At 43.0% G+C, this 25,529-nt stretch overlaps 3 protein-coding genes across 5 annotated transcripts in view; 2 read left to right on the forward strand and 1 right to left on the reverse strand.

Annotated features, from left to right (window-relative positions):
• Nucleotides 1-25,223, forward strand: ncbp1 (nuclear cap binding protein subunit 1). 3 transcript variants are annotated; one of them, XM_027285534.1, is made up of 24 exons: nt 1-137; nt 2,153-2,241; nt 2,345-2,445; nt 2,529-2,685; nt 2,765-2,872; nt 3,114-3,235; nt 3,324-3,393; nt 3,557-3,772; nt 3,852-3,949; nt 4,036-4,099; nt 4,182-4,292; nt 4,516-4,580; nt 4,674-4,736; nt 4,818-4,892; nt 4,975-5,078; nt 5,193-5,315; nt 5,437-5,539; nt 5,974-6,067; nt 6,154-6,257; nt 6,349-6,466; nt 6,548-6,688; nt 7,353-7,466; nt 7,567-7,701; nt 25,206-25,223. In XM_027285534.1, the coding sequence occupies exons 1-23, from the start codon at nt 104-106 to the stop codon at nt 7,678-7,680; spliced, it is 2,388 nt and encodes a 795-aa protein (XP_027141335.1). In that variant the 5' UTR covers nt 1-103; the 3' UTR covers nt 7,681-7,701; nt 25,206-25,223. The 3 variants fall into 3 exon arrangements, with proteins under 3 accessions (XP_027141335.1, XP_027141334.1, XP_010752713.1); XM_027285533.1 differs by lacking the exon at nt 25,206-25,223 and adding an exon at nt 17,121-17,136 and having other exon boundaries at nt 7,567-7,700; XM_010754411.3 differs by lacking the exon at nt 25,206-25,223 and having other exon boundaries at nt 7,567-8,053.
• slc49a3 (solute carrier family 49 member 3) lies at nt 8,776-19,146 on the reverse strand. The gene is made up of 10 exons (XM_027285538.1): nt 18,808-19,146; nt 15,394-15,552; nt 14,822-15,038; nt 14,069-14,145; nt 12,553-12,690; nt 11,845-11,961; nt 11,522-11,674; nt 10,595-10,752; nt 10,385-10,488; nt 8,776-10,121 (listed from the first exon to the last, which is right to left on the reverse strand). Exons 1-10 carry the CDS (start codon nt 18,967-18,969, stop codon nt 9,970-9,972), a joined length of 1,437 nt encoding a protein of 478 aa, XP_027141339.1. The 5' UTR covers nt 18,970-19,146; the 3' UTR covers nt 8,776-9,969.
• pcgf3 (polycomb group ring finger 3) overlaps nt 24,756-25,529 on the forward strand; it is a 53,013-nt gene continuing 52,239 nt past the window's right edge. Inside the window, exon 1 of the mRNA XM_027285543.1 lies at nt 24,756-24,924. The gene's annotated coding sequence lies outside the window, so the exon portion shown is untranslated. The remainder of the gene's footprint in view (nt 24,925-25,529) is intronic.

The raw sequence follows: 25,529 nt of genomic DNA on the forward strand, positions 1-25,529 counted from the left end.
GCGGCGGCCAGGCTTGAATGATCCAGGAGCTCGTTCAGCTCGACTTTAACCGCTTAAAGTCACGTTTCTGTCGAAGTTACGCTACATTCACGGCGAGGGGAACATGTCGAGGAGACGCCACAGCGACGAGAATGACGGTAACGGCCGTTAGAGTTTGAATTTCAAACGGTAACGGCTGCACGAGCGGCGGTTAGCTCGTGAACCGTTAGCGCTGTGTTAATCTGGATAAATGTGGATAAATGTGATTAATTCACCGGGAGGTGGTTTAATTCATGTCAGAGTGTGAAACACGGACATGTGTACGTGTTTGTGTTTTAATATTTATTTTTTTAAAAGCGGGATTTATTGAACAAACCGAGAATTTAACCGGTAACGCGTTTTACCGCTAGCTGCTGTTAGCGGCCATAAGGGGGGGGGGGGGCGGTAACCGAGCGGTGTTAATTACACTAATTACTCAATAAAATGAGATTTATTATCAAATATACTAACAGGTTAGAGTTAATTATGATCTATTAGCGTCAGAGTGGTTTAAAGTTTCAGCGTTAATCAGCATTTAAAGAGTAAATCCACCTTAAAAGGAGCTAAAATATCAGCATTTAAAGAGTAAATCCACCTTAAAAAGAGCTAAAATCTAATTAATTAATGATTAAATTAAAGTTATGGATCAAAACAAATGTCTCCCTTATCCCCTTTATTCAGTTTAAAGCTGTAATCTGCTAATAAAGTGTTACATGTGATCTAATATTCATTCAGCTATGTTTTTATGCATGTTTAATCAGCTTTAAAATAAGAATATTTATGTTTTTGTTCATTAAAAATGATTTTTTTTGTCTTCCAGAGGCCGCTGTATTGAAACAGTGTTTCTACAGTAAACCCAGAACAGACAAATTAAATCCTGACTCTTGACAGCAGGGCCTCAAATGTTGCCAGGGTGATGTGAGGAGATTGCAATACATACTAACTCGTTAACAGTCTAAAATCAATGAGCACCTGAGCTCCAAAAACGCTGACTCATGGTAAATAATACTACAATATACACACACGACATCTTTGACGAGGTAGTTTAGTTTTAAAGTTTGCGTAATCTGCTAATAAAGTGTTGCACTTGCAGACATTTGGAGGGTAAAAAGGTCCAGTGTCAGACATGCATGTTTAATAACCTTTAAAATAAGAATATTTATGTTTTTGTTAATTAAAAATGAGCTTTTTCTATCAACATTGGGAGCAGGTCCTCTTACATGGTGTTTCTACAGTAGCCCAGACAAATTGGGAAATAACTTTCTACAACTTTAATCAGGAAAAGACAGAAATAATAATATTCACCTGATCTTTCAGCATTTTCAGTCCCTGGCCCTAAAGGACAAAAGATCAGGTCAAAAACTTGGGAGTGACCCTCGACTCCGACCTCAACTTTGAGGCTCATATAAAAAAAATAATATTCCATCACCTTTAGAAATATCACCAGAGTCAGATCATTCATCAACAAGGCCGACACAGAAAAACTAACTCACGCTTTTATCACTTCAAGACTCGATTACTGTAATGAGTACTGACAAAGACAAATTCTGCTTTGTACCCTGTAGGTCTTAATTTTCCTTCTTATTTGTTTCGTTGTTGTAGTTTTATGCTTTTTACTTTTCTTCTAATCTCTAGTTTTTCATGCAACTGCTCTCTTACCTTAACAACTGTTAGTTTTTGTCAACTTCTGTTTTTGCTCTGCTCTGTGAAGCTACAATTCTGTATGAAAGGTGCTATATAAATAAATAAAGTTGAAATCCTGGCTGTTGACAGGGCCTTTCAAATGTTGCCAGGGTGATGTGAGGAGATTGCAATACATACTAACTGATTAACAGTCTAAAATCAATGCACCTGAGGCTGACTGACTTTTAGTGCTTAGTGTGAGCTCCAAAACGCTGACTCATGATAAATAATACTACTTGATGAGGTAGTTTTTCTATGTAAACGTGGGGACGTGCTCCCTTTTTAAGGACAGGCGAGTTCAAAATAAAAGAAATGAAATCTGGCTGTGCACTCACTGCTCGTGTTGAGTCTGTTTTCAGGTGGATTCTCCCGTCTTCGGTGACCCTGAGTTATCCTTTCAGCTAATGTTTCTCACTCCACTCACTCTGTGATCGCTCTGTCACTCGTGCAGGAGGTCAGGCCCACAAAAGGAGGAGAACATCGGAGCCCATTGAAATCGAAGACCGCCTGGAGTCACTGATCTGTCGCGTGGGGGAGAAGGTATATTTACATCACGTTCTGTCCGATCTCACTCTGATCCACTGCGTCGCCTCAGTACAAAAAAACAGTATTGTGTGCTTATCCCAAACGTTTGTCCCGACAGAGTACGTCCTCTCTGGAGAGCAACCTGGAGGGCCTCGCGGGCGTGTTGGAGGCCGATCTCCCCAACTACAAAAACAAAATCCTGCGCATCTTATGTTCTGTGTAAGTTCACACCAGTCCTCAGTCTGTCCCTGTTGAAATAATCTTGCGTGGTAATTTCTCACTGAGTCGTCATTCGTCGACAGCGCCCGGCTCCTACCCGAGAAGCTGAGCGTGTACACGACCTTAGTCGGCCTCCTGAACGCCAGGAACTACAACTTCGGGGGCGAGTTTGTGGAGGCGATGATCAGACAGCTGAAGGAGACGCTGAAAAACAACTTGTACAATGAAGCAGTTCACCTGGTGAGATAACATCGTGTAACACCTGACACTGTTGATCGTTTGTGTGTTTTCTTTTAACGCGGTCGTCTTCTTCTCGCAGGTGCGTTTTCTGTCAGACTTGGTCAACTGTCATGTGATCGCCGCGCCGTCGATGGTGGCCATGTTCGAAAACTTCATCAGTGTAACTCAAGAGGAAGACGTGCCACAGGTTGGTAGACAGCTGATGAGGAGTGACTGATGGTGGAAAAAAGGGCGCTGATACTAAATATGTTGAAGCGGTCTTCATCACTTTAAGACCTCCTGAAGTCTCTAAAGATTAAAGAATGAGTAAAAGTTTGACTTTGAAACGGGGTGAACATCTTCTGCCGTCCTGGCTCATGCTGAGGTCGAAGTGAGGTGTACAAGATTTAAAAATAAATAAATTTATGAGGTCTTGTTTGTGTCCTCAGGTGCGGTCGGACTGGTTTGTGTACGTCGTGCTGGCCTGTCTGCCGTGGGTCGGTAAGGAGCTTTACGAGAAGAAGGACGTCGAGATGGACCGACTTCTCAGCCAGATCGAAGGCTATCTCAAGTGAGACCCCTCCTCATCAGTCTCCGCTCTCGTCTCACTCGTAGACTCCGTCAGCTCTTCCTTAATGTCAAACCTTTGTCATTTCTAGGGGCCGAGTAAAGACGCACGTTCCCATGCTGCAGGTGTGGACAGCAGAGAAGCCCCACCCACAAGAGGAGGTAAAATAAAAATGATAATAACTGTTGTTTCCCAAGATCATCATCTGTACGGTTCAGTCTGTGGGTCTCTCCTCTGACCATCCCAGCCTTTCCAGAAGCCTGCAGTGTTGTTCAGTCTCTCGGGATGCCGTTAAATCTTCCTCTCTCCCTGTCCTTCACTCAGTACCTGGACTGCCTCTGGGCCCAGATCCAGAAGCTAAAGAAAGACCGCTGGCAGGAGCGCCACATCCTTCGTCCATACATCGCCTTCGACAGCGTGCTGTGCGAGGCCCTGCAACACAACCTGCCTCCCTTCACCCCACCGGGCCACATGCCCGACGCCCAGTACCCCATGCCCCGGGTCGTCTTCCGCATGTTCGACTACACCGACGCCCCAGAGGTACGTCACACATCGACGTTGTGCTGCTATGCCCTCTGTCGTCGTAAATGTTACTACAAACACAAACTTTTGTCCTCAGGGTCCCGTTATGCCCGGCAGCCATTCTGTGGAGAGATTTGTCATAGAAGAAAACCTGCACTGTATCATCAGGACTCACTGGAAAGAGAGGAAAACATGGTGCGTGACAAACTCGGTCATGTTTCAGTGTCTGGATGTTTAAACACAGACTCAAACGTTTAAACGTCTCTGATTTTACCTTTCAGTGCTGCCCAGTTACTCAGCTATCCAGGGAAGAACAAGATTCCACTCAACTATCACATCGTGGAGGTGAACGAAACGAACCACCTGCTGAGAAATGAGAGAAACATCGAAGACTAGTTTAAAATATTTATCCGTTTGTTTGTTTCAGGTGATCTTTGGAGAACTTTTCCAGCTGCCCTGTCCGCCTCACATCGACGTCATGTACACCACGTTGCTCATCGAACTCTGCAAACTGCAGCCAGGATCTTTGCCACAAGTCGTATCCTGCTTCACCGTAGCTGCTTCACTGTGTTTAACCGTGTTTCAGCTGTTCGGGTCAGAGTTACAGTGGCACAGCTGCAAAAACAAGTACCATCTTTGAAAGCTTTGACAGAGTTTACCTTCATATATATTCGAGAACACACAGTCAGTTAAACATGTTGGTGTTTTAAACGATGAGAACAAACTCGAAAAGAGACTTTTCCTTAACAGCTGTCTGTTAGTTGGCTCAAGCCACAGAGATGCTCTACATGAGACTGGACACCATGAACACCACCTGCATAGACAGGTAATCAAACTGCATGTGAATTTTTACTGGACGAGTCGGATAAAAAAAAAAAAACAACATGACCGAGTTCACGCTCTTCTTTTCTGTTTCCAGACTAATCAACTGGTTTTCTCACCATTTGAGCAACTTCCAGTTCAGATGGAGCTGGGATGACTGGTGAGTGACAGAGAGCTTTCATAGCAGCGTTTATTATGTTTCAAATAGAACAACCTGATGATCACGTGTCCTCCTGTGAAGGTCTGACTGCTTGGCCGTGGATATAGACAAGCCCAAGCCCAAGTTTGTGAAAGAGGTTCTGGAGAAGTGCATGAGGTATTTGAGTGTTCTTCACACACGTGTTCCTCGTGTTTTATCAGCGCTTCGCTTTGAGCTAAAATGTCTGTTTTCTCTGCAGACTTTCGTACCATCAGCGGATAGTGGACATCGTCCCTCCAACCTTCTCAGCGCTCATCCCAGCTGAGCCCATCTTTGTCTACAAATACGAAGACGAGAGCTCATGTAAGCATCTGTTTATCTTCATCTGCTGAGCCACGTAACTAATTAATCCTCTTTCTGTGACCAGCTCATAAGTTCAGACGCAAACTCTTAACAAACGTCTCTCCCGCCTCACAGCTTCGTTACCGGGTCACAGCATGTCCATCACCGTCGGGAACGCCATCAAGAACCGAGCGTCCAACGAAGAGATCCTGACCATCCTCAAAGAAGTGCCCAACCCCAACCAGGAAGACGATGACGGTGTGTTTCACTTACATTTCTTTGTTCGAGTTTTTCTGGTCGTCGATTCTAAGAGGGGAAAAGTGCTGCGACTTCTTTGACTCTTGTTTTCACTCTCCTGACCTCGTTTCTTTTCTTCCAGACGAGGGCGAGAGCTTCAACCCTCTGAAGATCGACGTGTTCCTGCAGACTCTGCTCCACCTGGCTGCCAAATCCTTCAGCCACTCCTTCAGCGCCCTTGGCAAGTAAGTTCAAGCACCATGAACAAAAAAATGTTTTGTCTTCATGTTGTTTTTCTTTTTACAATTTTACAAATATGTCTCTCCCATAAAACAAAATTAAAAATAGTTCCTGGTTTATAGTCCAGAACTTCAGAGCCTGAAAAACAGTTAGAACTGATCAGATGTCAATAAAATCAGTTCTAAGTGTGTTAAACATATGTGTGTCACATGTGTGTCAGGACCTTTGGTGCACAGTAGTTTGTTTGTTTAAGATAAGATGACTTTATTGATCCCACACTGGGGAAACTCGCAGAACACAAGGTGGACAAGAAATCACTCAGAAGTATGAAATGCATCGAAAGAACAAACTAAGATATACTTGAAATAAAAAAATAAAGTCCAGTTTTATACTGAATGTGTTCAGACCTCCTCGCCTCACCTGCGTCTCATTCCTCCAGGTTCCACGAGATTCTGAAGAACTTGACAGAAAGCGACGAGGGCAAGCTTCACATCCTCAAGGTGGTTTATGAAGCGTGGAGGAATCACCCACAGGTACGACCGAAACACAACCGACAGAAAAACCTTCAGACCTGACAAACAGGTGGAGGTGACAGTAACGAGTCTTTGCTGCGTTCTAGATGATCTCAGTGTTGGTGGACAAAATGATTCGGACGCAGATCGTGGACTGCGCTGCTGTCGCCAACTGGCTCTTCTCTCAGGACATGGCTCACGAGTTCACCAGGTCGGATCTCGGCACATTTAGAAAGTTTTTCAGTGTTTGCCAGCACAGATGTGAAAGTTTTATCACAGACACGTCTCTCGTTCTCGTCTAGACTTTTCGTTTGGGAAATTCTGCACTCGACCATCCGAAAGATGGACAAACATGTCCAGAAGATCCAGCAGGAGTTGGAGGAGGCCAAGGACAAACTGGAGAAACAGCAGCATAAGAGGGTAAACACATCACATCACCTGATACAGAATTCAGCTGGTGAAAGTAAAGAGTAAATTCACGTTTGTATGTTTCACCATCAGAGGGACAGCGGCGACGACGAGGACATGGACAAGGCCAGCGAGGACGAGGAGGGTCAGCTGGAGGAGCAGATCGAGAGGCTACAGGAGAAGGTGGAGTCGGCTCAGAGCGAGCAGAAGAACCTCTTCCTCGTCATCTTCCAGGTACTGAAAGCTGTCAGCGCCAAGAATCTGAAATCTCAGACGAGTGCAGAGACGTGAAGATGTTTCTGGCCCAGTTTCTCAGAGCAGTCGAGCAGATCTTACAGGTGACGTTGAAGAGCGGACGTCCCTCAGCTGCTGTCAAAACAACTCCACGTCCATCAGTCCACACGCCCGTTAAGAGTCTTTTCACTGCGCTCGGCCGGAGCTGGTTGAAGTCAAACGTTTGTCAAGCTGAAAAAAAAACACACAACATAAAAATAATAATCATAAATGAAGTCGTTTTTTGAGCCAGTTATCTCCTGCCCGTCAGTCATTTCCTGTCAGCTACAAAATAAAACACGCTGTTTTGAATTGAGGTCATGAATTTAACAGACTGCACTCGAAGCTGCAGGAACTCCATATCAATCGAGTTTCCATCCACCTGCTTCTGTATTCAGTCTGTGTTTAAAGAGTGGAAATCTAAAGAATACTGCACAAAAACAAAAACATTTCTGCTCTCGGCTGAGGTGGAAAAGTTTGTTGATCTAAAGAATGTGACAGTGCAGTGGAAACTGTCACTCTGCTGCACGTGGACAGAAACTTGTTTGAAGAGTTGAACTTTCTAATTTCTGCTCTAAGCTGGAGTCATTATTACAGATTAAAGTCGTGTTTCTTCCTCCCGCAGCGTTTCATCATGTTGTTGACGGAGCACCTGGTCCGCTGCGAGACGGGCAGCGTCGACATCAGCACGCCCTGGTACAAAAACTGCATCGAGCGGCTGCAGCAGATCTTCCTCATGGTAAATATTCACACACACACACACACACACATAGACCGCAGCAGTACATGTCAGACGTGTGTGTGTGTGTGTGTGTTCTAACCGTGACCTCGCTCTGCAGCACCATGTGACCATCCAGCAGTACATGGGAACCCTGGAGAACCTGCTGTTCACCGCCGAGCTCGACCCGCACATCCTGGCCGTCTACCAGCAGTTCTGTGCCCTCCAGCTCTGAGACACACACACACACACACACTGACTGACAGACACGCATAATTGGTTGAGATGAAATGTGTACCTGTGTTCACACAGTACCTGTGCTAAACCGACACATTAGAAACTACCAGCTCTTGCATCAAGAATCTCATTACCGTTTTTTTTTTTTTTTTATCCCTTTGTTTTGTGTTTGGTGCCATTCGAAGTGTTAGTTTGTGACTGAGGACGACTTTCAGAGTAGGAATTCAAACAGGAATCCTGACATTGATTTGCCGTAGTGTTTCCTTTTTTTTTTTCAGTTTGTTTATTTTTACGTCCTGCTCGTGTTCTTATGAATGGGTCTTTTTAAAACTCGTATGAACTGTCTGAGTCCAGACGGAGAAACGATCACACACGACAGAGAAAGAGAGAGAGAAGAGAGAGAGAGAGGAGGTTTCAGGTCGAGCGCTCTACTTTTTTATATTTGTTTTATGTGGAATTGGGAAAGAATTAAAAACTCTTTATCCGCCTGCTCGTCTGTGTCATGTCGTTTTCTTCAGCTCGCGTACACGCAGGAATCCAGATAACCCCAGAACAGCACGTTTCAAGAAACTGGCTTCTTAAAAAATCTAAACTTTCAGCTTTAAATTAGGTTTCTGTTTTAAAATCTTTAATCTGTAACATGCTGCAAAAACCTCAAACTCAGGGTCTAAAGTTTAAGCTTCAGATTTCTTTCAGCAGCAGATATTTTGTCCTTTTTTTCTTCATAACTGACAAAATATTAATTAAAATTATAAGTGACATTTGTTCTTTTGTCAGTCAGGCCCATGTTTGTCTTTATACAGTTAAATCTTTACATGGTTCATTGAAGTTTCTCTCTACTTGAACAAAATGTAATTATTATTGGACGCTGTGTCACAGCAGATGTTTTACTTTGAAACATTTGCACCTGGAGACGCACGGGTCTGCATTTAATTTAAACACTAAATATGGTGTTTAAATGTCTGGACCATCGTTAATGTTTGATGTTACACTTGTATTTTTCCTTCTGTCGTAACACAGCTGCTGACACTAAACGTTCATGATGGTCTAAATGACAAGAATCGGACTCTGGGAGAAGACGCTGAATATTTGTCGTAGTATTTTATTAACGTTTGACATCATAAGACATTAAAACACTTGAGGTGACATTACTGCAGTCCTGGCATTCAGAAAGAAACTAACATGTGTGCGTCAGGTGATCAAATGTAAAAAGAGTGGAGGGGAAGTCAGACACGTCCTCCATCGTCAGTTTGATTCATTCACGTCCAAACAGCTCGGAGTCTTTGGAAAATACCAAATAACAGTGATTGGTCTTTACTAATAAAACGTATATTTAATCATGTGAAATATAATTATTACAAAAAGATTAATTTAAATTTGGCGTTCAGCTCCAAATGTCTTTCCTTTGTACAGAAGCTTAGTTTGCATCAGACACTACACTTTATTCTGACTGCACAGTCAGCACCAGTACTGAACTTTTATAAACCTGGAATCATTTTTACAAAATTAAAACATGAATAAGCATTTAAACGCTCTTATTTTTGGTATTTATTGACACAGTAGTAAAACCTTTGATAGTGGTTTCAGTACAACAGGACGAGACTCCAAACTGTGCTAACTATAGATTTAATCAGAACCAGATGTGACGACGTTTGTTTCAAACAAACTGAATAAATCATTTCAGAGAAATACCCAGAGACAGCCACAGCTGAATTTACTACGGAATGATGTCAATGATATTTTTGCTGTAAGTAATCAGTAAAAAAAAACAAGGCATCATGTTCAGTGAAGGCTTTCCATTCGTCCATCTGCTGCGTTAAAGCTCTCTGCCTTCATGAGGCAGAATACGTTGAGAACGTTTCTCCACTGTCTGACGGCTGAAAACGTTTCAGGGATCTGAAACATCGACGGTAAACATCAGGTTTTGTCGTCAGGAACATTCTTCGGTTCTTCTCTGCACAGAGGAAACAGCTTCGAGACCTTTAAAGAGTCGATTCACAATTTGGCGTGGACACACAACGTGGAATGTGTGAGTTATGTTTCAAAGTTATGAAGCAGAAAAGAAACACGATCAGTTCCCAGCTAACAGACCAGTGACTTGTTAAGTAACAGATTTCCTCCCTACACATTTCTTTGTGTAAAAATCAGAAATATTTCAAGGTGTTGAAATATTGGAACGATGCTACACGAAATGCCCCGATGTCGTAGAAAAGAATAAAACAGGAATGTCTTGGTTTAAAAAGAACACAGTCTGTCTCTGTCTCTGTCTCTGTCTGTCTCAGCAGCTTCACCCCTGCACGCTCGGGGCGTGCTCGGTGGGTATCGACCCGTTGCTCTCTTTGTTCGTCCCCGTCTCCAGTCGTCTGTACCGCGTGTGGAAGAAGACGACGAAGCAGCACGTGAACAGAGTGCTCAGTCCTGCCATCACCAGCATGGGCACTGAGGGCGACAAAAGGTCCAGAATAAACAGATTTATGTGTGTTTAGTGGGAGTTTCCAGACTTTTCGCCATGAAAAACACTCTTAGAAAGTCTGGAAACATAAATATTTCTCCATCCTCTAGGCCTTGAAATGACCATAGTTGTGTCACAATTACTACAAGTGAGAGTTAAACATTGTGTTTTTCTTAAATGTTTTGTACTTTAACGCCCTGAGACCTTTAAGTCGAGGTCAGTACACTGCAGACACATTCATGTAACTTACCCCTCCAGCTCAGGACTGCACTCCCACAGGTCGACGTCGGCGAGTCTGCGAGCCGCCTGGTGAGAGCCTGGAGGACGATTATGTAGAGAACCGACTGAACCTGTCTGTGAAAGATCACAAAGTCACGTCAACACGAGTCTATCAGCAACATCTGGGTACAAATCATTAGAAATGATCCTGTTCAGTTCATTCAATGATAATCCGTCGTACCCCGATATGAAGATGAGTCCGGCTGACGTGGCTTCTCCGACGGGGTACGAACACTCCACGGACAGCTCCATGGCCACCGGGTAGATGGCGAAACCGAAAAAGCCAAAGAGAGAGCAGACGGCGGCCACGGCGACGTTCTGATCCCGCAGCTGAGACACCTGAGAGGAGGAGAGCAGGTCATACAAAAGATATGATACATCAACGAGCTGAACAAAGCACTGGGAACCGAAATCCATTAAGCAGAGGACCAACAGAGGCTGCATGACTGTGTCCCTTCAGACAGCTGTCACCTCCTAAACCTCTCTGATGATACAGCCATCGCTGGGCATGTGTTAGAAGGAAATGAGCAGGAGTTCACATCAACGGCAGCAAGACGAAGAAGATGGTGATCGATTTCTGGAGGAGGACGCCTCAGACCACACCGGTCACACCACACAACATCCAGGGATTGGAGTGCACAGATACCTGGGTGTCTCCACCTACTGAGGAGACCGAGTTCCTCTGCAGTGTGCAGGACTGAGAAAAAGACTCCTTCAGCAACAGACTGCTACTCCCACCACGTAAGAAGGAGTCTCTTCATTCCAGCAGCTGTCAGACTCTTTAACACTTCATGCTGTGACCATAGAGAGTTGTCTTCATGTTGGCGGTGTCCTCATACTGATTTTATTCTGTTTGCGTCGCAGTAAAACGAGTCAACTGTCAAAGCGCGATGATAAACAGCAGCCAGCTTTGCAGGAACAGTCACGGTGTTTGATGTGCAAACAGCGTGACTGTTCCTTTTGTTTGTTCACCTCATCAACTTTCGTGCAGACGTGCACTTAAAAAGAAATAAATCGGCTGCCTGCAGGCAGCATCTCACGTCAGCAGATCAGGCTCCAAATGTTCAGAGTTATCAAAAGTAAGATTTGAAAGGTTCACGTCTCTCACCACAGCGAATGCAATGCACGCCAGAGTGCTGAAGCACATGTTGATCTTCACGGATTCGTTGAACTTCTTGGTCTTGTCCACGTAGAGACCCAGAGCTCCGGCACCCACGATACCGAACGCGATGAACAGACCGCCACAGAGGCCGGCGAAGTCCTGCAGAGACGAGATTTCAGTATCACGGCTTATTTTCTTTATTTTGCAACGTCTGTATCAATATTTATCCACTTTAAAAGTCAATTTATTTATGGATCCATCCAGTTTTCCCACTTATACAGTTTACTGACACACAAATCTTATTCATCTCATCCTGCACGTGTACTCACGTTGGTGTATCCGTTCACACACAAGATCTGCTCCAGCAGCGTGGAGAAGCAGGTGAAGACTGCGATGCCTGCGCCGAAGCACACCAGCAGGACGAGGTAGTTCTTGTTTTTCAGTAACTGCAGACAAAAAAGATTCAGAGAGACGTAAAGTGATAAAAAAACAACGTTACGGATTAGTGGGAGCGCATGAAAAAGACACAAGAGAGCAGCAGAGGAGACTGTGGAGCTTCTGGAAAGAGCGTCCGTGCTCCTTCGGTTTCTCTGGACCGGTAAATGTTATTACATTGAAACAATCAAGGTGCGACAGACGAGAAAAGAGCGTACGGGTGGCAGAGCCAGGCGCCGCTCATTGGAGGAGGTAACGTGTCTGTATGAGAGCGTTTAGGAATGTGGGTGCACGAACGGAAACATTAGTGAAATGTTGAAGCTATGACATGATGATTTTGCACGGGAGTTATGATAGAAGACGAAGAAAACCAACAAATATTCACATTTGAAACTGAAACTACTGATAAAAAAAAAATCACTCATGATCCAATAAACTGAAGAATCAGTTCAACACGAGCGTGCTGGTGATGATGGATGGATGTAGGCGTGTTTAGAGCTTGTGTGGTGGCTTTACATCAGCCCTCCTTCACACTAATCTGTGTTTTAAAACCGACGCCTGCGTTATGTCGCCGTCTGCCCTCCACCCTCTCGTGTCCTCACCAGTTTCAGTCCCTGTACAAACGGCTCCGAGTTGGAAAACTCGGCGCTGGCTGACGGCGGCGTGGGGGGGCAGCTGCTCCGTATCCCCACTGTTGCTAGGAAACAGGTGATGCACGCCGGGACGGCGTAGACAATCAGCTGGAGGAGGAGAGAAGAAGAAACACGCGTAATGTGATGATGAATGGATGTTAGCACCTCAGATCAAAGACCATTTATCATCATTAGCAGGTGCCCTGTGGAAACTTTCTGATTGTCGGCCGACAGATGTTTTTCTCTGGATCAGCGTGTGAACGTCGCAGCTCTCTGTTAAGTCACCCAGGACACCGGCGGCCTGTTGCACCAGCTGTGTGTGAGTCTAATTATAATATAAATTATTACAGAGTTCTGATTTATGTGTTCAGCATTCAAGCTCAAAATAAAACTAGTTGCACCACGGAGAGAAGCTGCACCATCAGTCACACACGGGCTGGATTTGAATCATAAAATCATTGACGGGAGAACACGGCATCATTTTTTCATGAATTTTGCAACATGGTAATCCTGCATGGAGCTAAATTATTGATCTATCAGCCTCTTTTACCTCCCACAGAAGAATCATGTCCGTGGATAAGAGCCGCAGTCGAGCGCTCGAAACAAACTCCAGATGCTGAAGGAAGTTTGAGGTAAAGGAATATGTCTTTTTATACAAATATATAAGATGAGATTTATCACAAAGAGGCTACACATCCATCTGTTTTCTGTCTCCTCATCAGGGTTGCAGGAGGCTGAAGGTGAAGGAGGCGGGGTACATCAGAGACAAACAACCACACACAGCTATTTAGAGTGTGAGGGCAATTTCTAGTCACCAATAATACGATTAGAGAAAGCCGGAGTGCTCGTTTTAAACTCAGCGTGCACCATCAACTTAAATATTAATAATTCACAGCCAACCAAACAGTACAAAGTTCCACTAAAGACAAAATAATGAACTACAGTCAACAGAAAATGAGACAGATTTGTAAAATGTTGCACACGTCTCACGAGATAAAAGATATAGATTATTAAAAATGAGGAATGGAACCATTAAAAAAACATATTAATTGACTTAATTGACAGAAAATGTATCAGGAGACGGATCATTGTCAGGATGTGAAGTTACTCACAGCTTTGATTCATCAGAAGTTTGACATGTTCAGTGTTAAAGCTGCATCAAGTCATTGTTCTGAAATCATCATATATATGTTTTTATAGTTGTGGAGTTGTTTCTGCAGCTTGTTAACCTGTTCACACATCCTTCAGCAACATTAGCATTCATTCTGCGTCGTGTGTTTGTCTTCAGTATTTACTCTGCTTCCTTTTTATTTGGTTTCTACCAACTCCACCGACAGAGAAAGAACAGACCAGCAGCAGTTCACACTTTACAGGCACCGTCCTATAAAACCAAAAGATCAAAAATAATGAACTTTTCAAACACTGTTCCCTCTGCTTGCTGGTCTGCTTGTTTCAAAGTGTTCCAGGTTACAGTGAGTCAACTCACCAGCGCTGGAATTTGCCCAGATGTTTTCGCCACCATGGGGGAGATGAGGTTAGCGAGCAGGATGCCCAGAGGATTGGCTGACGAGGGGAGAGAAGAAGAAGAAGCGTGACTCACTGTGTTGGAATCAGTGCAGCCGTGCTACGCTGTGTTTACGCTGCACGGCGTTAAAGCTTTGCTGACATGCACAAATGTTCAGAGCTCGCCTGCACGTGTTGAAACTGATCCGGTTCCTCCTTCACTTTGTTACACAGAGAACAAAAACACTGGGCCGACGTAACATGCAGCATCAGTTACGACACTAAATATGATAATAAACATGTTATTTTATCTAAAGTTTAAAGTTCACGTGGTGTTGGGTGGATTTCTACTGAAGTTTAGACCAACTTTAACGAAATTCTCAACTTCTGTTGATGGACGTGCCACAAAAAGTAAAAAGTTTGGTAGTTTTCATTGCACCATCTTCACTAATCTTCAAATTTTAAATAGTTTCTGGAGAGTTTAACGTGCACACACGGGATTTTAAATAGTTTCTGGAGAGTTTAACGTGCACACACGGGCTCTGCACCAGCAGATTAGACAGATTTAGCAGCATTTATAAGGTCTGCTCATCAAACGTGTGCCTGCTGGTTTGAATAAAGCTGATAATAACCTCAGTTTATCCACACATCTTGTTCTAAGGTGATATTACATATGATTAAAGCCTTCGCTTCCTGTATTAGAGCCGTAAAAAACAAAAAACAGTGAATCACTCACACATCGAGGCGATCATGTTGGCCGTGGCACGCTGGTGGTCCGGGAACCAGAGAGCTGCCAGCTTTGTGGGGGCGAAAATGATGAGGGGTTGAGCCAGGGCACCGAGGGTCTGGCCCAGCATCACCACGGGATACAGGACTTCAATTTTCTCGGAGGGCAGCACCACGCAGAAACGCACCATGGCTCCGAACATGTTCAGCCAAGAGCCCAGGATCAGCTGCAAAGTCGAGATGGCAGGAAGGTGAACGTTAGAAAATATGCTCGAACATATTCACTCTGTCCTCGCCATCATCAACAATCTGACACGACCTCTCCATCAGTCTGGAGTTCTTCCTGACAGATTTCAATGAACGCATCCATATTTATATCAGCAATGAGCTGGCAAATATATATATTAATCATTGCCCCATGTTTGTATGATTGTAGAAAACAGATCATCTTTGAGATGATACGTGGAGAGTTTCTTCTAAAATAACTTGGTTAGTTTTGTGTTGTTGTCATAAAAAAACTAACTAAATCTTATTGTTTACTGAATACAGAAACAGAACAGTGAGGTACCGAACTCTTCGTACCGTGATCCGGAGCCCAAAGGTGTCCAGCATCCACGTGGTCCCAAAGCTGAGCGGTATGGCCACCACCATGTAGACCAGTGACAACCAGTTGATTTCCTCCAGACCGACCTTTAAGTGCTGGGCAGACTGATTGGCTACTGGTGCAAAGGTCAGCCATATCTGTGAGGACACATGAAGAGATTCATTCAAACATGAGGTCAAATAAGATGAAGGTCTGCTCCTTCTGGTCCGATCGGGCTTTGCATGGTCTATACAAGTCATTCCAGTTATGTTGGATTATTTTGGCTCAGATTTCCTCGTCATGTGACTCTAACCCTTTAAAAAAAAAAGGAGGAAATGGTGAGACTCGCTCAGCTCATGTGAGAAAGAAACAGTTTCTATATCCTGTTCTGCTCTCACAGAAGGTACGACGGCTCATGCTACAACTTCACTCATGGAAATATTTGTTCACATCCACACCTCTCTCTCTCTCTCTCTCTCTATAGAGGCTGTGGAAATCCTTTCATTCTCCAAATTATCGCCATAATCTGATTTTTTTCCAAAATAATCTGATTTGTTTCGTGCACGTGAAGGGAGCGAGCCAACGCTCAGGTTACAACGCTCCAACCATAAATCTCCAGAACACTGAAATGTGATTTAGGTGCAACACATTCTTTATAATAGATGCACAAAGTGTGAATGTACCACGGAGGCAGCACCAGCACAGATTTTCTCGTTGTGCTGAAACTGAAATGCTGCATGCAGACGCCTCAAAAACAATTCACACAGTTTACAACGATGGAAGGAAACACACACACGATGACTGTCGCTGTCTCCTTAAGCCAAACCTTTTTGTCAATATAAAATGACAGAAATCTCAGCCTGTGTGACATCTATCATATCAATTCATATCCATATAAAAATTTGATTTTTTTGCTCGTCAGATTAATGCATAATTTAGATTTTAGGGTTGATTTTCTAAAATTAGGTTTTATTTCTGTCCACTGTCTACAGTCGTGTTTTGGGCTGCCAGAGATGGCGGGGGGAAACTTTGTGTTCATTTAAATATACAACATATAGATTCGTTATTAGTGATTTTCACTAATTAAACACTCATCACTATCGGTTGAGCCAGTTTGGGCTCCTCTTTGTTGGTGAACAGTTCTTGGGTTTTATTTATTATCCACACTTCATTAACGCGTTTCTCACGTTGAGTTCTATAAAGATGGGTTTGTTTTATAATAAATAAAATCAGCTCATGTAAACCATGGAATACACGTGCTCAAATAAAACACTGCTTCACATTCAGGCTTTCCGCACTCAGACTCAGTTTGTTGGTAAAAGTTTTGAGGTTTTGATTCAGGAAGTACCTTAACTGTTGTTTCTCTTTCAAGTGACAAATTTAGCGTTTCTTGTTCTGCACGCAGTTTCAGAAGTCATTTCCACATGACAAAGACACTTTCTGTGGTTCAACACTAAACCTACAATGTCAGGATCTCAGAATTCATTTACAATCAGCAACCCGCCGCAGGTTTTTGGGAAAAATCACCCCCTGAAATCAAACCAAGGCTGCTAATGTCAGACAGATTGATGCCTAACTGGCTTATCAGCTGTTATTCGCCCCATCATGAATGACTCCCGGCCAGCTGAGCTGTCCTTTGTGAGTGGGAACACCAGCCCCGAGGAAACAATAGCTCCCATAGAGAGGACGAGTCCTATGGGAGCTGCTCATAGGTGAAGGAGGGGCTCACACACACACACACACTTGCCTCCAGGCACACTCTGGTTTACAATGACAACACCCGCCCCAGGGGAATTATATCAAGTTCCACCAAATATAAAAGGGGGAGCGCCACATGTCATCCACCCACACTGCTCACGAACACATCTGCTGACAGATATTTAAAGAAAATAATTAAAGCTGCAGCTTCTATTTCTTTAAATGTGACAACACAGGTCGGTGTATAAAGAGATAAAGGTGCGACTCCATGATATGAATATTAATGAGGCTGAGACAGCATGTAGGGGTCATTTCCCACCCCCACCACAGTCATAATTACCTCTTCTGTCATTTAAAGCTCAGCTTTGTATTTTAAAGTCTTGTATATAGGAGATCTATATTTAAGAAGCAAGATGACTACAGAAAATTAAAACCACCAGGAGACAAAATCTCACAAAAACTCAAACGTGCGACAGCAGGCGCCTGTATTTGTTAACGTTTTGGTAGCACTGCATGCAGAATAAGCTCCAGTGTCGTGCCAGAACAGGAGCTGAACGAGCGAGCAATGTATTCATGCTCAGCTGCCTCTGTGGACAAAAAGTTTCTTGCTTCTTGCTGTAGAAGTTGTCACACTGGTATGTCAACGTTTGTTCTTGTCCTGTCTCCATGTTTGTCTTGTGACTTCCCGTTTTATTTTGGAAATGGACTCTCCTCTTGTTTCAGGTCACCTGCAGGTCTCATTGTCTTCCCTGATTCCTCCTGATTGTGTCCATTTACCTCCATGTGTTCACATAGTCTGCGTCTCCCTTTGTCCTGTGCCAGTGTTGTCTTGTCATTCGTCTAGACCCACCAGTATTATCTCGTTGTTTCCTTCGACAGTTTTGTGTTGGCCTTTTGCCATTTCATTTTCATAGTAATAGTTAGATAATAGTTAGTTAGAGTTTGGACTCCTTCCCAGTTTGTGGTTTTTCCCTCCTCTGAGACGTTAGGATTTTGTTGAGTACTTTCTGACAGCCATTCCTCCTGTTCGAGGCGCTTTCTGTTCATTCCCTTTATTTTGGTGTTCTTAATAATAAAGCCTTCTGTTGAGCTCTGCATCCGAGTCCTAACTCTGAGTCCAAGAAGTAACATTAGTTGTCTGCTGTGTCTTGTGTTGTTGACCTTGCTTGATGTTTGGCTGTTAACAAAGTTGTAGTTTTACAGTGTACAGTTGCTTTAAGTACAGTTCTGTAGTATTTGTACTTTATACTTCTACAAATATTGCACTTTTTACTACACAGCATCCGTCTATAGCTACTAGTTACTTTGCAGATTCACATAACTGATACAAAATAATATAAATCAACAAATAAATCATGTTGTTATACTATATATAATATAATATAACTATTGACTGAGCCTCCCTGCAGTATATAAAGCGGTTAAAGGTCAGAGGTGTCAGATTTAGGGGAATAATGTGGTAGAAATGGAATATAATATTCATAACTATGTGTTTTGTTAGTGTATAATCACCTGAAAATTGTTTTAGTACTTCAAAGTGACTGATCTTTTATCTACAAGTATCCATATGTCCATAGTTTCATGCCTTTAATCCCTGTGATTACAGATGAATGCATGTCTGCCATCCGCTCATAATAACTCTTATTGTTCTTAAACAGGTCATAGTGGCTGCACCGTGCACAGGTGTCACACCTGTCAGGTGAGCTTGAACTCACCGTGGCGTTGGAGCAGTTGATCAGGCAGAACACCAGCAGAACAAACCACCTCCTCTTGTACACCTTGAACACCAGAAGTTTCTTCAGTTCTGGGTTCGGTGGACCCGAAACTGTGGCTGAAACTGTCGGAACCTCGGAGCCGGCCTCGTCATCAGAATCCATGAGTGTTGGTTTGTTGTTAACACTGATCGGCTGTCATCGCAGAGTTTATGTTCTCTGTGTAAATCCTCCGTGTTTTCTTTGGCTGCGTTATAAACTCATCGTGTCTCATAAATGGACCGACCGGCCGGGGAAGTGAAATAAGTCCGTGAACACGCCTTCATGAATCAGGTCATCCACCAGGAGTGCCATTGTACTGTAACAAAGATCCTCTACAGAGGAGATCAACCACTCTGTCGTTAAAACAACAGACATGGACTACAAAACACAAGCGAGATGATCAGGCACACCAGCTGCTCGTTTAAATCTTTATTTTGATGCTGCATTAACTCCAGTTCTGTGATTTACAGAGTTTCCTGATGGACAGTGAAGTAAACTGCCTTACATGGGGACGGGGAGTGGAGCCGGTGTCGTGCCAGAACAGGAGCTGTGCAAGCGGGCAATGCAACAACCATTCTCTGTCCTGTCTGCAGCAGCATAGAGATTACATTTTGACCCGTGACAGTGTTTCTACAGTACTTACTTTACTCTACGTAAGTACTTTCTATTTATAATTCTGAGTTGAATGTCAAATTTACTTTGATTTGATTTAAATGTATTTTTTTTCTAATTTATTACTGTATGTCGCTCTCCAAAGTCCAGAGTTGCACTGAAAATAAGATTCCAGAAAACACAGAATGAGATGCTACAAATCTTGTGCGAGCACGTGCAATTGGTGGTCACTGAATGGTGGGTGGTAGACTTAAAGGAGGAATGAATTTACGGGTACGCATCATCAGTAGTGTTCCACTGGGTCATGGGGTGTTTCGGCCTTTCACACTATACACCCTCTCCAGCTGCAGGATGATCAGTCCTGAGCTTGCGTCCCAAGCCCGAATAACCACGAGAGTCGCCTTGTTGTGAAGTGGCAGACACCTCAGGGGACTGTGCATGACGGGGACGTCCGGTTCCCTGAGTCAGGCATAGGTTGACTGCATACCTCCTCGCACACATTACTTGGGGGCCCAGCTGGGGTCGTTCCTCTTCAGCCAGAGCCACTGGCTGCTTCTTTCAGCTGCCTCTGACGCGGCTTTGATGGCTGTGCGCTGGCTCTGGCCCCTGACTCCCAGGTCCCTCAGAAGTTTTGTGGTAGATGAGGGACCTGGGAGTCAGGGGCCAGAGCCAGCGCACAGCCATCAAATAATATTGTTGAATTATAGCTTTCTTTGTTTGATTTGAGTCGTTGACACTGCTGCTTCAAATATAATAATTGTAATGTATAACTAAATTATCACTGCGGACCTGAACATGAGGAACATTTCTCTATCCGGGAGTGAGCGAGCGAGAAGCCGTCGGACATGTGGGACTGACTTTTAGTGGTTGGTGAAATAAAAGGCTGAAAGACAGACGCCGAGCTGGGCTGACTGCTGCTGGACTAGTCAGTGATATCAGCTGCTGCTGGGTCTTGTGTTACTCGTGTGCGGCTGTCCATATTTACCACAGTGGGATTACACTCTGAAACTTGAGGGTACAAAAATTGCAAAAATGCTCGTTTGAACTGAAGCTTTTTCAGAATAGTTTCCTCTTGAATCGGTCTTGTGTTTTATTTTAGTAATTCACACTCACTTGTCTCTCTGCTGTATCCATTCTACTTTTATTCTGTCTGCTGATTTCTCTCGTTTTTTTTGTTTTTGTCAAGCAGTTTGTAGCCGAGAGGAAACCTCTGTGTCTGTGGAGGGAAGTGCCACACACTGCATTATCCTTTGCATAATGATGTGGCAGCATTGTTGTGATTCATCACAGTTATTATTATTATTATTTCACAGTTCTGCAGCAGAAGTTCAGCTTCAGCTGTTTGGAGACACAAACTCACGACTTTGTGACGTCCCTTCCAATCCTGTAAGAGATCTAAACCTTCACCGTCTTCACCAGCTTGTTTAGTTTGTCTGACAGGAAGCGTGCATATTAATATGAAACACTAGTTTCCATCTGTAGTCTCAGTCTGGACATCCAGACTTCCAGGGTCATATTTATAAAGGCTGCTTATGTTTTCACATCAAACCGAGAGCTATAATGGGTTAAGATTAAATAAATGAAAACACTTACTAAAGCTTTATATTAAAGTGAGTAATGTGCTGTGACACATGGACACTAAGAGTATTTTAATCAAAACAAACTTAACTCTTAAATCTAATGTGTATTAGTGTCATAAAGTCTGTCCAGGACAAAGTCCGCTGAACATTAGGGCATACTGAATTATGGATATTATGATCTAGTGTGTTTCTTCTTGGACTTCATAACAAAAAAAGTTCTTGTGTTTTAATGTATTTAATCAGAACACTGTCCTCCTCCTGCTGGTGAGTTTGCTTTCTTGTGTTTGGAAATATGAACAGAGTGTGACATCTTCACTTCTTAAACTTCTCTGACCAGCTGTGCACAGCTCCCTCCTCCTTCCCTGTTTAACCCTTTGTTTTGCTTCTTAATCAAGTTCATTAGAAAAGAAAGTGAAAGTCAAATAATCTGAATCAAAGTGTCTGCTTTCATTTATTTTGTCTCTTGTATATGATTCCCCTTTGTGTGTTCTGGGTCTGTATGTTTACAGTTTTGGCCTTAAAGGCATCAAAATCATAAGAATTATGTCATTTCTCTTTATGTAATTAAAAAAATAAGCGTCATTAAGAAACCTTCCTATCAACTCTCCAACGCAGTCAGGACTGGTTAAAGTCCTGCATGTTATCTAAGTATCAGGAAACCATTAAGAAATACTTAATTGATTTCTACATTCAATAAAAGATATTAGGAGCAGGAAGGGGCCCACGCCTCCCCCCGATACAATCACTCAGCTTTGATTTGACTTTAGCTCTGTTGCGCCATCACCTGACTCATCAGTTCTCTTATCTCATGTAATACAGCCCGTGACTGTTATTCTATTACATATTATTAAATTAGATTATTGTTACTCATGCATTGATGTAAAAACAGGATTTTGTTGTAGTTGGTAGAGGTGGAGAAGTTTTATTTGGACTGCAGCTACTGATTATTTTCATTCTGGATGGATCATTTTGTTATTAATTGATTGTTTGGCTTTATAAAAATAAAGAAAATAGTGGGAGATGCCGTCACAGTTACCCAGTGACCAAAGTGACACCTTCACAGTGTTTGTTTGGTTCAAACATCGACATTATTAAAAAGATAAAATAGCAAATTATCACATTTAAGAAGCAGGACCCGGTTCCACCTGTACTTAAGTAGTTAAATATATAATAAGGCATAATATTATTTAAGCTATTCATATGTTTTGTGTACACAAACCTTATTTTTTTAATAACTTGTGACTAAAGATGTCAGATAAATGTACAATATGATGGACAAAACACAGGAGGGAAATATTTTATGAAGCCGTGGTGATGAATTTTGGCTAAAAGTTTTTCATCTTGACCACATCCACATCTGGAAGGTTTTCATTACTGTACGTCCTGTAGAAAAAAAACAGTGTGGTGCTGAACCATAGACGGGAGGGTCGGCAGATGTCGGCAGATGTCGGCCTGCGGTTGGGCTATAAACTGATATTTTGTGTCTACTCTTTGTTTCACCGGCATTATTTCCAGTTATGAGCGTGCAGAGCGCCATATTTCATGACAACACTTCAACCACAGTTCAGGGCAGAGACCAAAATCCCACCCAGCACTCTAACCCCTAACCATAACCACACCGAATCTTCAGCTAACCCCAACCACCTTCAATTTTATACCTAAACCACCCCGAGGCTTATACTTAAACATAATCAGGTTTAATTCTTTTCCTGACCCTGAACTGTGAGGGATCCATTACTGTCTGTATCAACCACAAAGAGAAACCGCTCCATTGGTGGATGCTTCATCCACCGCTGACAAATGCTTCTGAGAAATGTGTGAAGTTGAGATATTTATGGGTTTAAAAAGCTGTGGCACCATTTCACAGAGCAACATTAAATGAATCAGAATCGGCGTAATGAGCTGAAAAAAATACAGAATCGGCCAATAAGAAGAATGTTCACTTCAGTTTTTTAAATAAAAATCAGCCAAACATCAAACAAGTAGAACAACTCCTCTGTCATTATGTTCATAGAGGCTGCCGAGCCCGGTTACATTGCTCACTTGCCCAGCTCCTGTTCTGGCACGACACCGGCTCCATGCCTCGTCAGCCTCTGAAAACCTCCTCTTCTTCTTCCCGGTGGTCCAAAACGCTTGTGGCACAAACACTAAAAACTTTTCTGGCTCTCTAAGCTCACAGAACTCGCAGCCCGGCTAACAAACTGAGCTAACAGCAGCTACAGTCGGCAGCAGTTTATTTCACTGTCCGTCGGGAAACTCTAGATGTGTGACGTAGTGCCGTAAAGCCATACGCACTTCTTGTGATGATACTATATATATCAGGGGTCTTCAACCTGTGGTCCGTGACACCTAGGGGGCCCGCAGAGGTACTGCAGGGGGTCCGTCAATTTATGTCACCAAAATAATTTGTGGGAATTAAAAAGAACAAGACTGAGGTACACTGCAAGCATTAATATGACGACAAAAGCGACGGTGGACCAAAATCATCTAGTAATATATTATTTATAAATTATTCCATCATGCCTGAATGTTTTTTTTTATCAATCATAAACACATATAGGCCAATAACCCAGCATATAAATAGGTGAATAAGGGGAATTAAACGGGGACTAAGGAAAGGATAGATATACTATAGAGATATTAATCTATATATCTAGTTCTATGAGGATGCTTATGGGGATATCTCTGAGGAGTAGACGATATATGTATTATGATTGAGACATGATGAGGAGATTACTAGAGGGGAGGAGAGTTATATCTTAGATATGGGTGAGGAGGGGATACGAGCTATGACTCCGATGTACTATATACTACGATAAGGATACGATACAGGAGTATGAGTGAGACAAATGACATGATTAGACTAGATTCGAGTAGGAGTATACTATATATGATTTCGTGAGTATACAGTTATTATTCTTCACCAGAGGGTAGGATTACGAGACGAGAGATTGTTTGAGTATACGATGAGAGGTACGCCGATTAGAATATATATTACTATAATTATTACTATACATATTATTGATTTATACATATATTACTATGATTATACTTATATATTATACTTATATATTACTATACATTATTATGATTATATTACTTATATATTACTATGATATTATATATCTACTATTATTATACTATACATCTTATGATTATACTATATATTACTAGATTTATACTATTATATTACTATAATTAACTATACATTATTATGATTATACTATATATTACTATTGATTATACTATATTATTATGATTATACTGTCATTTACTAGATTATACTATATATTATTATGATTATACATTATTGTGATTATACTATATATTATTATGATTATACATTATTATGATTATATATTAAAAGTTACACATTGGGGATTATGTCAGAAAAAGTCGCAGGGAGTTTGATTGTAATAACTTTGGTGGTTTCTTGTTTATTGATTTGTTTAATGCACTCCTCCCTCCCGGTGTGAGTTTACTTTGGCGGGCTACACTTGAAATGGATGTTTAATTTATGGACCTGTTTGGACAGGGCGGAGGGGGCGGGGAGGTTTATTATTTGTGGCATGTGTTTTTCAGTTTAAAAAAAAAAAAAAATTAATAATGAATGACACACTCAGTGGATCAATTTGAAAAATTATCTGCTCTCTCTCTCCCCACCCCCTCTCCTCCTTTTTTTTTTTTTTTTTAATCTCCCACCTCCTCCTCCTCCTCCTCCTCCTCCTGCTCCGGCCGCGCTCTGCGCATGCGCAGCCCTGCTCCAGTGAGCTCAGTTTCGGCCTGTTCCGCGGCCGCTCGGTCATTTTCGCCTCTTTGTTTTACCGATAGTGGATTTAACTCGGATCCAGCCCAGTATCCCGCGGACCGTGCTGCTCCCGAACAGGTCAGTGCGTCCGGCGACACTTGCCCTCTCTTTGTGCTCCGTCCTCGGCGGGTCTACGGCCGCTTTTACGGTCCCGGTTTGTGTGTGAGTGTGTGTGTGAGTGTGTGTGTGTGTGTGTGTGTGTGTGCCCCTTCCTCCTCCTCCTCCTCCTCCTCCTCGTTTTTCGCATGTCTCTTTCCGCTCGGTGCTACGGGGCATGGTGCTATACGTGTTGTTTAATGTGTCTGTGTGGTCGGTGTATGGCGGCGCCGGGGCCCTGCAGCGTGCACACACACACACACACACACACACACACACACACACACATGCACGTGAAGGCGGCTTTAAAAAAAAAAAAAGGCTAACCGGGATGCACACGGTTAGCAGCACCGGAGAGGAGGAGGAGGTGCAGGAGGAGGAGGAGGTGGAGGAGGTGGAGGAGGTGGCCGCCTGTGTTTGCCTGTCTCGTCATGTTCCTCTTCTTCTTTTTTTGCTCCACACACACATTGAGCAGGAATGTTGGAGTCCACCATTAAAAGGCTGAACCTCCTCTTCCTCCTCCTGCCGTGCAAAGTTCACCCTGTGTGTGTGTGTGTGTGTGTGTGTGTGTGTGTGTGTGTGTGCAG

Source organism: Larimichthys crocea, chromosome I (genome assembly GCF_000972845.2).
Source record: "Larimichthys crocea isolate SSNF chromosome I, L_crocea_2.0, whole genome shotgun sequence".
NCBI classification, from domain to species: Eukaryota; Metazoa; Chordata; class Actinopteri; family Sciaenidae; genus Larimichthys; species Larimichthys crocea.